This window comes from Aotus nancymaae, unplaced genomic scaffold, assembly GCF_030222135.1.
Source record: "Aotus nancymaae isolate 86718 unplaced genomic scaffold, 86718_ANA_hifiasm-v0.15.2.pri h1tg000029l, whole genome shotgun sequence".
NCBI classification, from domain to species: domain Eukaryota; kingdom Metazoa; phylum Chordata; class Mammalia; order Primates; family Aotidae; genus Aotus; species Aotus nancymaae.
Genome location: NW_026988442.1, coordinates 76332309 through 76347390, shown reverse-complemented (window position 1 = coordinate 76347390; position 15082 = coordinate 76332309). Strand labels below are relative to the sequence as shown.

General features: G+C 35.0%; 1 protein-coding gene and 1 pseudogene across 18 annotated transcripts in view; both read right to left on the bottom strand.

Moving 5' to 3' along the window:
- Window positions 1-15082, bottom strand: part of ZRANB3 (zinc finger RANBP2-type containing 3) — a 313593-nt gene that overhangs the window by 288946 nt on the left and 9565 nt on the right. For 15 of the 18 annotated variants that reach the window (XR_010344621.1, XR_010344622.1, XR_010344624.1 and 12 more), the window contains one exon: window positions 5446-5613. Coding sequence is in view for 9 of the 18 variants with exons in the window: in XM_064382812.1 (XP_064238882.1) it covers window positions 5446-5613 (168 nt within the window). In the remaining 9 variants the exon portion in view is untranslated. Of the gene's footprint in view, window positions 1-4816; window positions 4909-5445; window positions 5614-15082 lie in introns of those variants that run through there. The other 3 variants (XM_064382817.1, XM_064382820.1, XM_064382818.1) reach the window with 3 other exon arrangements.
- LOC105728136 (ras GTPase-activating protein-binding protein 1-like) lies at window positions 11120-12040 on the bottom strand (annotated as a pseudogene).

The following is a 15082-nucleotide window of genomic DNA, read 5'->3' as shown; positions in this document are numbered from 1 at the left end:
TTGAGTGGTTTTTGGTTTCAAGTATATTGAGTGATGGTCTTGTCCTTAAGATAATTCAATAAATTAATTAACAGCAAAAGATAAAATCAGTAAGCTTGAATATGGCTAAATACAAAATATCAAAACTGTAGCACACAAAAAAAGATAAGAGATATACAGGACACCAAAAAAGCAATTAAGTAAACATACAAATAATTTATGTTTATGGAATGAAATACTCTATATTATAAATATATCAATTCTCCCCAAACTGATCTATAGATGCAATAAAACTCCATTCACAATCCAAGTAAATTTTTTTGTGAAAATTAATAAATGACTTCTACAATTTATATGTAATACAAAGAGTCAATAATAGCTGAGACAATTTTGAAAAAAAAACAGTGAGGCTGAAAGATTTATAATACCTGGTACCAGAATATTTATTATAAAGCTACAGTAAGAAGTATGGTACAGACATAAAGATTGCAAACAGAGAAACAAAACAAAGAATCTACAACTGTACTATTCCATATGGTAGGCACTAAACACATGTGACTGTTTAAATTTAAATTAAAGTTAGTGATATTAAAAATTCCGGCCAGGCACAGTGGCTCACGCCTGTAATCTCAGCACTTTGGGAGGCCAAGGCGGGCAGATCAAGGTCAGGAGATCAAGACCATCCTGGCCAACACAGTGAAACCCCATCTCTACTAAAACTACAAGAATTAGCTGGGCATGGTGGTGCACACCTGCAGTCCCAGCTACTTGGGAGGCTGACGCAGGAGAATTGCTTGAACCCAAGAGGTGTAGGTTGCAGCTAGCTGAGAGCCTGCTATTGCACTCCAGCCTGGGGACAAAGTGAGACTCCATCTCAAAAAAAAAAAATTCAATTGTTAATTAGTTGCACTAGCCACACTTCAAGCACTCAATAACCATCTGGGGCCAATAGCTGCTGAACTGACTTATATCTATAAAGAATATTTCCACAGCACAAAGTTCCATTAGATAGCACTTATCGAGAAAGGTATACACATAAAATTACTTGATTTATGACAAAAGTAACATAACAATGCAGTAGGAAAAAGTCTTTTCAATACATTGTGCTAGAGCAAGTAGACATTCATATGTAAAAATAAATTAAAAAATAAATAAGTGAAGCCAACCTTGGTGGCTCATGCTTGTAATCCTAGAACTTTGGGAGGCGAAGACAGGCTGATCACCTGAGGTCAGGAGTTCAAGACCAGTCGGGTCAACATGGTAAAACCACATCTCTACTAAAAATACAAAAATTAGCTGGGCGTGGTGGCTGGCACCTGTAGTCCCAGCTACTCAGGAGGCTGAGGCAGGAGAATCACTTGAACCCAGGAGGCGGAGGTTGCATTGAGCCGAGATCACACCACTGTACTTCAGCCTGGGTGACAGAGTGAGACTCCATTTCAAAAAAATAATAAATAAATAAGTAATCAATCTTGATGTCTACTTCATACCATATATACAAAACAGTTCCAAGTAGACTGTACCTGAGGTAATGTAAACATTAAAACAAGCTTTTAAAAGAAAACATAGGAAATCTCTTCATGACTTTGTAGTAGACAAAGATTTTTTTTTTTGATATGGGGTTTCTCGATGTTGGCCAGGCTGGTCTCCAACTCCCAACCTCAGGTGATCCGCCCACCTCGGCCTCCCAAAATGCTGGGATTACAGGTGTAAGCCACAGCACCCAGTCTTTTTTTTTTTTTTTTTGAAGACAAAGATTTTTTAAAAATTGGATGAAAGTACCAGCTATAGAATGAATATTGATAAAGATTATGTAAGATGAAATTAAAATTGAGAATCTCTGCTTATCAGAAGATGTCATTAGGACAAGAAAAAGGCAAAACACAACCTAAGAAAATTTACTTACAACAAATATACCTGATAAAAGACTCATATCCAGAATATAAATCTGACAAAAGGACTCCTACGAAACAATACAAAAAAAGCAAATAGAAAATCCAGTAGAAAAACAGATAAGACATGAACAGGCACATAAAAAAGATGTCGAAATGGCTAAGAAGCATATGAAAAGCTATTAAATTTTACTTGTTATCAGAGAAATGTAAATAAAAACCTCAATGTACATCACTATATACCTACCAGCATACCTAAAATGAAAATAAAGATAGGTAAAATGAAATGTAGGTGAGGATGAGATACAAGCAGAACTCTTACGCACTGTTGATACAAGTAAAAATTGGTGAAATCATATTGGAAAATATTTAGTGGTGGTATGGGTTGAATTATGTATCCCCAAAATTCATATGTTGAAGTTCAAACCCCCAGCACCTCAGAATGTGACCTTATTTGGAAATATGGTCATTGCAGACATAATTAGTTAAGATGAAGTCATTAGGGTATCACCGATGTAACCAATATGACTAGTGTCCATAAAAAAAGGGCAAATTTGGACCCAGAGACATAAACAGAGGGAAGACAATTTGAATAGAAATAGAAGAAAACAGCAGTCTACAAGTCAAGGAGAGTCCTGGAAAAGATAATTCCTTCACAGCTCTCAAGAGGAACCAACCCTGCCAACACCTTAATTTTGGACTGCTAGCCTCCAAAACTGTAAGACAATAAATTTATGTTGTTTAAGCCACCCAGTTGTGGTATATTTCTATGACAGTCCTAGCAAACCAATATAGGCATTATCTACTGAAGTGGAATACACTCACACCCTATGACCCAACAATTCTTCTAGGTAGAGACACATCAGAAATGTGTATGTATGTTCACCAAAAGATTTGTATAAGAACATTCATATCATTACTATTTTATGAGCCCAAAACTAGAAATAACCCAAATGCTCCACAGTAGAATGAATTATGGTATATTTATTTTTATGGTATATATATTTTACATGACAATGAGAATGAACAAACTACAACTGCATACAAAAATGTAGATTGATCTCAAAATAATGTTGAGAAGAAGACACCAAAGAATACGATAGATAAATACAATAATACAGTTGAACAGGCGAAAGCAATTTGTGATGTTAGACATCAGGATAGTGGTTACTTGTCAAGAGAAAGGAGGTAGTAGTGATTGGGAAGGGACAAGAGGGAGGTTTCTGTGATGCTGGCCATGTTCTATTTCTTGATCTTGGTGATGCTATATTGTAAAAATTCCTCAAGCTATACATTCATAATCTGTATATCTTTGTCCATGTAAGTTATATATCAATTTAAAAAAAAGTACTTTGAAAAACTGAACAGATTCAGCAGATTAGACCAGCTGGTTATAAATTGTACGAGAGAACTTGAAAACAGTCATAATGTAGCACAGGCAGAGAAAATATAAGAGACGTTAATAGAGGCATAGAATAAAGTAAAAAAGTCAATTATAAATCTAACTGGAATTACAGAAGCCAAAATAGGGGAGAAGCAATATTCGAAGAGGTAATAGATGAGAATTTCCTAGAATCAACAGATACAAATCCCAGATTTAAAATGCACAATAACCCTAAACAGGATAAATAAAATCATACCAAATAAAGTACTGCAGAATTCCAAAGAAAAAGAGAAAATCTTAAAGTTAGATGATGCACAAAGGAACAAAAATTAGACTGATTTTATTATTTTGAAAAATTTCAAACTCAAAGAAAAGCCAAGAAGAATAATTCAATGAGGATACCCTGCAGATTATACCAGTCACCAATGAAGACACACACTAGAATATACTACTCACTAAATTTACACTGTTAACATTTTGGCTCATCCATTTAAAATTTTTCTGAACATAAGTTCTTCACTTTTGGGAAAATGTAGAAAGTACAGCACTATCAATAGCACTATTCTTCATCTGAAAATTCTTCTATTCAACTACAACACCATTACTTCATCTAAGACAACATTAATCCAATAACATCATCTAAAAAGAGTCCAGATGAAATTTTCCCAGTGATATTAAAATTGTTCCCTAAAGCTTTTCTTTTTACTGATCCAGGATCTAATCAAGGCTTGTGCATTACTTTCAGATGGTATAGTTCTTAGGTCTCTCTCAATTTAGAGACTTTCCTTGATACACTACCTCCTTTGATTTTTGATGATACTGAATGCTTTGAAGAGTCCAGATCAGTTGTCATAAAAAAAGTTCCACATTCTGGATTAGTTGGACTGTTTCCTCATGATTCCTGATCAAATGTTTACAGCAAAAACACCACATAAGGTAATGCTATGTCTCTCCTGTACACCACATTATTCATGTGGCTGTCCCACTATTAGCAATACCAACCTTGGCCATTTTGTAATGCTAAAATGGCCATTTTGGTATTGCTAAAACTTTTACAAACAAGTATGAATACAGGTTAATCATACATATACTTAAGTATATATGGGAAAAATATAACAATGACTGCAATTTACTTTGAAATGAGTGAAAATAATAAAATGGACTGATGGACTAGAAGGATAGAGGGATGGATTAATAGATAAATATGTGATAGACCAAGCATGGCTAAATGTTAATAATAAACTGTGGGTGTGGGCTGTACCAAGCACTTACTCTAACATTCTTTCAACTTTGTTGTATGTTTTTTCAAATTGTTCATAATAAAATGTTGAAGAGAAAGTATATGATATATGTGACCATGGAACCAAGACAATGCTATCCTTAAAAATATAGAAAACCACAGTGACCCAATTGGATGGAAGAGATCATATAACTATTACAAAGTTTGAAAAAAGTAAAGAAATACAGACAGTAGTATAAGGTACTCGTAAGACACACCCAGAAGTCACTAAAGTGGAAAATAAAATGAATAAAAATGCAATGGATGGGTGCAGTTGCTCACGTCTATAATTCTAGCACTTTGAGAGGCAAGGCAGAAGGATCACTTGAGTCCAGGAGTTCGAGACCAGCCTGGGGAACATGGTGAAACCCCATCTTTAAAGAAACAAAACAAAAACAAAAATTAACCCAGTGTGGTGGTGTAGACCCTACAGTCCCAGCTATTCAGGAGTCTGAGGTGGCAGAATCGCTGAAACCCAAGAGACAGAGGTTACAGTGAGCCAAGATTGTGCCACTGTACTCCAGCCTGGGTGAAAGGGCAAAGTCTGTTAAAAAAAAAAAAAAATCCTTCTGGTAACAGACAAAAAACCAAAACACGATGGAAATTAGTTGAATTACTTTCATGTGAAAGCAATACATTCTAAAACCTGTCAATATATGAGATGCTGAGAATATCTGGTAACTGAAATAATTAACATAACTGAACATACTTTCTCTTAAGAAATCACAAATGGTTCAAAATTTTTCAACATGAAGTTTCAGTCAACCATAGTAAATGAATAAAGCTAACTTAGTCACAATTCTACTAAAGAAAGACTGAATACGTGAAAAGAATGGTTCAAATAGAACTTTCTTTTTAATACAATTGTCAGGAATTTAACATTTTAGCATGTCTTAAAAGAAGAACTTTACCTGCCATTTCTTTGGAGGGCAAAAATGATGCCATCTTTCTGGAATGGAAGCAGCTTTGCTCTAAGTCTGTCAGGCAAAAAATCCAGCAGTTTATCAGATTCACTTGTCAAACAAGAGATCTGAGGTGTAAGAGAGTTTTTTACGTTATGAACCCTAGGCATGATGATCCTAAAAACAAACCACAAAAAAAGGGAGGGTAGAGGAAATAGATATTACTAAATATGTTACAGAATCACATACAAATAATATTAAAGCACTTATAAATAGTCTTGACATACCATTTATATAAACTAAATCATATTCTCACAGTAAGCTACTAAGAAAATTCAAGGCACTGAGTCCAAAAGCAATTACTCAATGCACTCTCTAGGAACTCAGAATGCTCTATTTCACTTTGAGCCATAATACAGCCACACACCAGCTTAACACAACAAATGTATTAAAAATTATAAATAAATTTTTCACAAATTGAATAATTTTTTAAAATAAGGAATGAGTCTGCTCCAGAAAGATGAGTTATTTAGTAATATATCCTTTCATGGATGCACATTTTCTTATCACACAAGATTTTCTAAAAGTGAGGTAGAGTAGCATTTAAAAAAATTATAAAATACAAATACATTAACTCCAAATTCAAACATATAGTAATTAAATTAATGCAACATTGTTAAATTAAATTGATTTTTAAATATTAAAATTAGTTATTTTTAATGAGCTGAATCCACAGTATGACACTCTGACTGATTAACACCTTCCTCACCCCCTGGTTTTCCACAGATGTTATTTTAATTTTCTACCACATAAAAAATTCACATATCTGTAAATTCTCGTAACTGTGGAAGAAAATGTCCTATTATACCACTACACTATAATGCCTCTCAAATAATAATATTTTGTATTTGGATGGTACCTTGCCTTCTCTTTATATATTATCTCATTTCATCTTTAAAAACAAGTTTGCTTTTTTCCTCAATTACTTCCATCCACAGTAGTAACCAGCTTCTGTGTCTACTAAGAAGGTCAAGAATAAAGCAAGTTTTTATTTATTAATAACAAATAGGTACTACATGCAGCAATCTAGAGGAGCAACATTCACACATTCACAGAGTTTCTATTCTTCAGGGAAAGACTAAAAATTACCAAATAAATAAATATAATTTTTCTTTTTTTTTTTTTTAGCTACACCTGCTTGAATTGGAAGGATGATTAATTATAAATTAGCACAAATATTATAAGGAATTTAAGAGAGTACTGGCCACTTTAGGTAGGTTGACCAACAGTGGCCTGTCTTAGGAAGCGCTATTTGGCCTATGGTCTCAAAGACGTAAAAGCCACCCGGAATCAAAATTAAGAGAAGAGCAGTCCAGGCAGAGAGCATCAATGCAAAGGACCTGAGTTGAAAAGGGCTTGGTGTTTTCAGAAAACAGAAAGAAGGCCAACAATGGACCAGGCACAGTGGCTCATGCCTATAATGGGAGGCACTTTGGGAGGCCGAAATGGGTGGATCACCTGAGGTCAGGAGTTCAAGACCAGCCTGGACAACATAGCAAAATACTGTCTCTACTAAAAATACAAAAATTAGCTGGGTATGGTGGAGCATGTCTGTAATCCTAGCTACTCAGGAGGCTGAGGCATGAGAATTGCTTGAACTTGGGAAGCAGAAGATTGCATCACTGCACACTCCAGCTTGAGCAATAGAGCAAGACTGTCAAAAAAAAAAAAAGGGCCAATGTGGCCAATCCAAAGGAAGGAACGGTAAAAGATGAAGGTACCAAGATAAACAAGAACCAAATCATATACAGCCTTGATAATAACTTTGGATTCAATTTTAAGAAGGAAGGAATGCTAATGGAGTTGTGCTGTCCCATACACCATTAGGCGAATGTGGCTATTTAAATTTAATTAAAATTAAAATTTAAAATTCGGTTCTCCAGTTTCACCAGCCATGTTTCAAGGGCTCAACAGTCACATATAGCTGGTAGCTACAATATTTAATACTAAAGATACAGAACATTTCTCTCTTCATTCAAAGTTCTATTGGACAGTACTCAATGGAAGGTTTAAACAGGGGAATGACACAATCTGCCTTAAAGTTCAAAAATCACCAGAAGGAGACAAAGATATCAATAAGGAGGTAGGAGACAAATGTTCTTCTAGGATTTGGTCAGTCAACAAAGCCTCTACTGCTTCAGTAGGCAATTGAATTTAGAAATGATTTATGAGTCAGTTCTGTCTGAATAAGGTCTTCATAAACACTCAAGGATGGTCCTCCCTAGGACCCTCTCAACACCACCACCCGCATAACAAAACGTAGCAAGGAATAGAGAATGGAGCAAAAAGGGAAAGCATGGAAACAGGAAAACTGTTTTCAAGTTGCAACAGACAAGGCAAAAAATCTTTAGCAGTGAAACTGAAAAGATTCAGGAAGTGTATCAGAGGTAAAGCAAATAGGACTTGCTGATGAAGTACATATAGAGAACAAGAGAAATATAGAATCAAAATGTGGACCTAGAGTGATGTAGTTAGTAATGCAATTGGCTGAGATAGTGAGAACTACAGAAGAAATAAACTAGGGAGAAAAAAATCAATAGATCTTCTAGGAATATGTAAAGTTTGAGATGGCTATAAGATATGAAGTGGAAATGTTAGGTATGTTTGAAAATTTGAGTCTGAAGCTCCTATAGGAAGGGATAGAGGCTGGATACATACGAGAAATATTAGACACTTTCCCAGTCTGCCTTACAGCTACTGAATTTCCTAATCAGATATACACACTGTGGACTTTAGAAAGTCAAAACTCAAAGGAGCAAAGATTAAGTAAAATTCATTCTGGCAAGGCTAAGAGCAGCAGAAAACCATGCCCACTTTCCAGAAGTTAACAGGAGTTTCAGAAGCACTTTTCAGGGTTAATGGGATAAAGGATGCAATGTTTTAGGGTGGAACACTGGCAAGAAGTAAAAAATTTTAAAAACAACCAATTTTGCTGTATATCATCTTTGTTCAAGACTCCTTTTTTTTCTTTGCTAGATTCAGTGGCTCTTGCCTGTAATCCCAACACTTTGGGAGGTTGAGGCAGGAGGATAGCTTGAGGCCAGGAGCTGAAGATCAGCCAGGGCAACATAGCGAGATCCTGTTGCTTACAAAAGATTATAAAATCAGCTGGGTTGTGGCAGTGCATGTCTATAGTCCCAATTACTTGGGAGGCTTGAGAGGATTGCTTGAGCCCAGGAATTAGAGCTACGATGGTGTCACTGCACTCCAGCCTGGAAGACAGAGCAAAACTCTATCTTGAAAGAAAGAAAAAGAGAAAAAGAGAGAGAGAGAGAGAGAGAGAGAGAGAGAGAGAGAGAAACCACTCCTTTTTATTTTACTTAGTAAAAAATTTTGATAGACACTCCAAAAAGAATCTGGTAAATTGGGGTCACTTTTCCACTTACATGATTTATTTTTATGAGGACTGACTCAGGTACAATATTTGTAAAAATAAACAATGAAACTAAAGCTATGTTAATAAAAAATTTGTTTCAATAGTCACAAATAAGAAGAAATAATTATTTAAATATGAAGATAAATCTAAAACATTATGAGAATGTACAGAAAAACTTCAGTTGAACAAGATTATGATGTGGCTCATTGTCGATTTAAACAGATTTTTGGATACATAAAGAACTTAGAAATATGTAGGGGGTGCCGAGCACAGTGGCTCACGCCTGTAATCCCAGCACTTTGGGAGGCTGAGGCAGGTGGATCACAAGTCCAGGAGTTCAAGACTAGCCTGGCAAATATGGGGAAACCCCGTCTCTACTAAAAATACAAAAATTAGCCAGGCATGGTGGTGAGCAGCTGTAGTCCCAGCTACTGGGGAGGCTGAGGCAGGAGAATCCCTTGAATCCAGGAGGCGGCAGTTGCAGTAAGCCGAAACTACGCAACTGCATTCCAGGCTGGTCAACAGAGCAAGACTCCATCTCAAGAAAATAAATAAATAAATATATATATATGCAGTGTACAATCTAATAAATAGAACATGAATGTTTTTGTTAATTCTGAAAATATTTTTTAAAATATTCTTTTCAATGTATAGGATTTAAAGTAAAAAAGATGTATAAAGAATATCTCATGTAGGTTCAGCCCTATATATAGGTTTAAGTGCGATGAAAAGTCTGTTGTAACCAACATTACATTAATAAAAGATTCAGATTTCATCTTTTTAAATTGCCAAGAAATTAACAGTTACAATAATTTGTATACCTCTCTAACCACGAACACTGTATTCAGTTCAGAGGTTTAGCTTAAAAGGTTTTATTCAATATATGTATACCAATTTATAGTAAGGCTGAGGGGAGCATATCAAAATAAAACCAGTAATACATAATTTTAAAAAATTTTCTTCCAGAAATATTTTAATAAAAATTGGCCATTTCAAGAAACACCCAAATAAAATGCGGACGGGCACAGCACATCAGCAAAATCCAATATTAAAGTCACATTCTGTCTTATGAGCTATGATTAGGAATCTGATTAGATACCAGAATAAAACTTAATACAAATGCTGAACTATTTAGGTCAAAGACCCTCTATAGAAGGATCTGTCTTCAAAGGCAGAAGATAAGAAGGATCCTCTAAGACTCAATTTTAGAAAAAGGCAAATATGTTAACAGAAGACATACAAGGTGATAAAAGAGGGATTCTACAATTCCCCACATACTCTGACCCTAATAAAACAAATCTAGATTTTTTTAAAATTATTTTTCTTTAAACAATTGCCAAGACTGAAATCAAAGATAAATAGAAGGCACAACAGTTTTGCTCTGGCTGTTATCTGGGTTTGGGAAATCTTTTCGTTTTTTTACAAATACAATTTAAACATGAAAAAATTCTACTTCAAAAAAACTAACAGTTCAAGAGAAGCCTATCAGTTGCATTCTAGACATTTAAAACCTACATCACAATTTAAATTTCAATGGTAAAAACAGTAGGTTTTAGAATTGTTTTGTGATCCTATATAAAAAGAAAAATTCAATTTCTTTTATTCAGTTTTAAACATACCAGTGAAAATCAAAATTATCAAATTTTCCAATGGCAGTTTCTCTACACCAGAAGATAGTCATGACTCTCAAAGAAGAAACAATTTAGGTTTTTCCTGCCTTCAAAATGTTATCAAATCCTGTATTTCTCGCAGGCTTTGAAACACGTAGAAAATAAGTAAGAAATACTCCAAATGAATTAAACATACCAAATGTCAGTAATACACAAGACACATTCCTTTGGGGAAATGACTGTTAAAAGAAAGGTCGAGTCTGTATACAAAATAAGCAAGGAAATTCAGTCTTTTCTTCTTCTTTTAAAAATCTGTTACTCCTAAAATATCATTCCACAAAATTGGATAAAACTTAATACAAATGCTGAACTATTTAGGTCAAAGACCCTCTATAGAAGGATCTGTCTTCAAAGGCCTCAACCTGAGGCTCAGTGACAAATTGGAAGTGAAAGGTCAGAAAAGGGAAGAGAGGGAAAGAAAGCACATACTATTAACACAAAAAAAAGTAAAACTATACAAACTGAAGCAGTTTAAAACACACTAGGGTCATACTCCAAGATACCAAAGGCTAGTTGAAGAAATTCACCATTCTGTAGGAACGAAGGTTTGTATGGCTGCGTGAAGATCAGTGAAGTTTCACTGCTGTGGAGCAAGCCCCCTTCCCACTCCAAATCCTGGTTCTGCAAGATGCCTTCACAAGGAGGGCCTCTCATTCCACCACCCAGCTCACCTCGAGGGCCTCCAGGTCCCTGAAGGTGATTATCTCCTCAGTCCCCTTCCCTGGCAGCTCGTGTCTTCTTCTCTTCCACATTTAGACAGATCTCACCTCTGAATATGATGGGCCTGTTGCTAAGTACCTTCTGAACAGGCTGAGAATCATCAAACACAAAAAAAACCAAAACTGGATAATTTCCCACCACTGTTAATGTGCAACTCCACCACTCCGATAATTTTGAAAGAAATCTTTAAGCTCTGATTTGTCCACTTCATGAGTCCAGTTGCCAATGAAGAGTTGGTGACTGTCAAGATGTCTCATCATTCTTTGGGGTTCAACGTTACCTTGTTCGCCAGCCTCACAGATTGGTCTTGGTCCCCTTTGGGAAGAAATATTTATTCGTTGTTCTTGCACTCAGTGTCACCAGCCTCACGGATTGGTCTGGGTCCACTTTGGGGAAAAATATTTATTCGTTGTTCTTACACTCTTTGATCCCTTTGAGGTCTCTGTGGAGGAATCTGAGATTCAGGTTTAGACTCTGTACAGGGCTGTCAAGCTAGTATTTTAACAACGTGAGGTGGTATCCCAGTAACTGGAACAGCTCCACTTGGTGGAAGGTTTTTACTGATCACAGATGCCCAAGAAAATGTCCTCAAGTCTTCCTGTACTGTCTGAACTGTCTGCAGGTGCTGGAGAAGAACTCTTCTGAGCATTCTCAGGAGTAGTTTCTTCTAATACTGGCTCAGACTTTTCCTCTTGGATTTCAGATACAGGTTCTAGTTTTGGCTCTGTCTCAGGATTAGGCTCTGGTTCAGCAACAGGCCCTCTAAATGTTCTTCCATGTCATTACTGACAACTGCTTGATAATAGAATGTTCCAGAATCATTGGGTATCACCTCAAGTGTTTAACGTCTTTCTTTAGACTCATCCTGAGGCTCAGTGACAAACCCACCAAAGACCTCATCTTAGTATCTGAAGCAGTGTGAACATAGAACTTATTTGCAACAAACCCCTCAGGAGCAAGGACAAACGTCTGCATGAATCTCCTCAAAGGCTGGTTGTTGTTAGAGAAAAGCTCCATACGCACCATCATTTAGTGTGGCATGAGCATCAACATGGCGAATCTTGGTGTGGTAGTTGGTGACGTTTTGTGACATCATTTTCCTGTAGATTTCTTTCTGTCTTTAGACTGCATCTGCTGATTTTTCATTTGAATCCAATCCCCCCTGGACATAAGAAGAGTTCTTTCCATAAAATTTATGCAGCATGTCTGGGGACTGGTTCAGCAGTGTGTAATATTGACTCACAAATTCTCACCTGACCAGTAGGAGACTAGGCTTCTCCATCACTATTGCTTCAGTCAATTCAACCTGGGAGGGAAAAATGTCAAATATGTCCAAACCTGCATGGCTGAGCTGGAGAGGAACTAAGTAGCTCTGCTCCACAGCACTGAGGATGGCAGAAACCCCTCATGCAACTGCATCCACACCAGCAATACATAATTTTATTAAAATAAAAATGACAATATTGGCTACGGAAATTGAGTGAAAGCAAAATCTAGTATAACTTATTTTCTAAGCAATTCTCTTGGTAAGCAACACTTGAAAAAAGAGTGAAGGAAAGATTTATTTTCTATCTTTAAAGTCAAAATAGTGTTTTTGTAATCAATTGAGAACAAGGTAAATTCAACTGGAATTCACTGACTCATTTAAGCAAATAGTAGAACTGTATTGAGGAGAATCAGATATTGTTAAAACACACTACCTAGAGACTTATTTTGGAAATAATAAATAAATAGCTACTCTGGAAAATTACATAGAATTTGGGGAGACAATTTTGGTTTTTTTTAAATTAAGAATGTATTAGATGAAATTTACTGCAGAATAAAGAATTATTAGAAAAGATATTAAATGTAAATGGACTAAAAAAATCAATGAAAAGAAAAAGAGTTCTATATTGGATTAAAATACATATAAATCTACATGCTGCTTTTAAAAGACATACCCTTAAATAGAAGAATAAACACTGAAAGTAAAAGAATTTAAAAAGATATATTCTACATGCCAAAGTATAGTTGGTATTGCTTTACATTATAAGATAACATAGGTTTCATGCAAAACAAAAAAAAAGTATTAAACTAAAGAACAGCATTTTATAATGATAAAAGATTTATTAGAAAAATTTAGCCTCAAAATATATCTTAATAAATATATTAGGCAAAAACTAATACAAATAAAAGGAAAATCTGACACAATCATATCTATAACCATAGTAGAAAAGTTTAACCAGATCTCTCTCAGTAATTGATTATGCAAGCTGATTAAAATTCTAATAGGATAAAGATGATCTGAAGAACACAATAAACAAATCAGACCCATTTGGTGTAAAGACAGGAGTATTATTTTTAAGCTCATTGTGTAAAGCCAGCATAAACAATCTCACAAGCACATTACAAGAAACATATATAATCCAATCACTCATATTCATAGGTAAACAAAATATTAGCAAACCAAATATAGCAGCAAATTAAAAGACTAACACACCAAGACTAAAATGCGCTTATTTCTAGAATGCACAGTGGATTATACTTTCAGAGTTCAATCACTAACAAGCTGATCCTAAAATTCATATGGAAATTCAAGGAACGTAGAATAGCCAAAACAATCTTGAAAATAAACAAAGCTAGAGGACTTGTACTTCCTGGTTGTAAGATTTACTACAAAGTAACAATAATGAAGACAGTGTAGCACTACTAGCATAATGACAACCAGCTAAGTCAATGGAACACAACTGAAAGTCCAGAAATAAATTTACAGTCAATTCATTTTTGACAAGGGTGCCAAAAGGACTCAATAGGAAAAGAATAATTTTTTCAACAAATAGTGCTGAGACAATTAGATGTCCATATAAAAGAATGAAATTATACCCCGCTTCATGCTGTATATGAAAACTAACAAAATGAATCAAAGATTAAAACATAAGAGCTAAAACTATAAAACTTCAAGGAGAAAACATACAGAGTAAATCTTTGTAATCATGGTTTATAATATGGCTTTAGATACAACACCAAAAGGAAAAACAACAAAATAAAAAATAAAATGAACTTCACCAAACTTAAAAACATTAGGGCTACAAATGATATCATAAGAAAGTGAAAATAACCCACAGGGAGAAAAAACACTTGCCAACGGTCAAACTATGTATGAAAATGAGCTAGTATCTAGAATAGATAAAAAACAGATAAAACTCAATAATAAAGGCAATGCAATTTTAAAATAAGCAAAGGATTTGAATAGATGTTTTGCCAAAAAAGGTATACATATGATCAATTTCATACATATAGCATAAAAAGATGTTAAGCATCATTAGTCAGAAGGGAACTGGAAATCAAAACCACAATAAGACATTACTTCACAACCATTGGCATGGCTAAAACAAAAAAGACAAATAATAACAAGTGTTGATGAGGATGTAGAAATATTAGAACTCTCCAACACTGCTAGGAGAAATGCATAAAGGTAGAGCTACTATAGAAAATAGTCTGACAGTTCATCAAAATATTAAACAGTTACCGTATGACCTAGAAATTATACTCCTAGATATATGCAAAAAAATTAAAACATACAACCACACAAAAACTTATCGCAAATTTTCATAGCAATATTAAAAAGTAAAAACAACCCAAATGTCTATCAACTGATGATATAAAATGTGCTATATCCATACAATATTATTTGACAATAAAAGGGAATGGTCCAGACATAGTCGCTCACATCTATAATCCCAGCACATTGGGAGGCCCAGGTACGTGGATTGCTTGAGCCCAGGAGTTCAAGACCATCCTAGGCTACATGGTAAAACCCCGTCTCTACAAAAAATCCAAA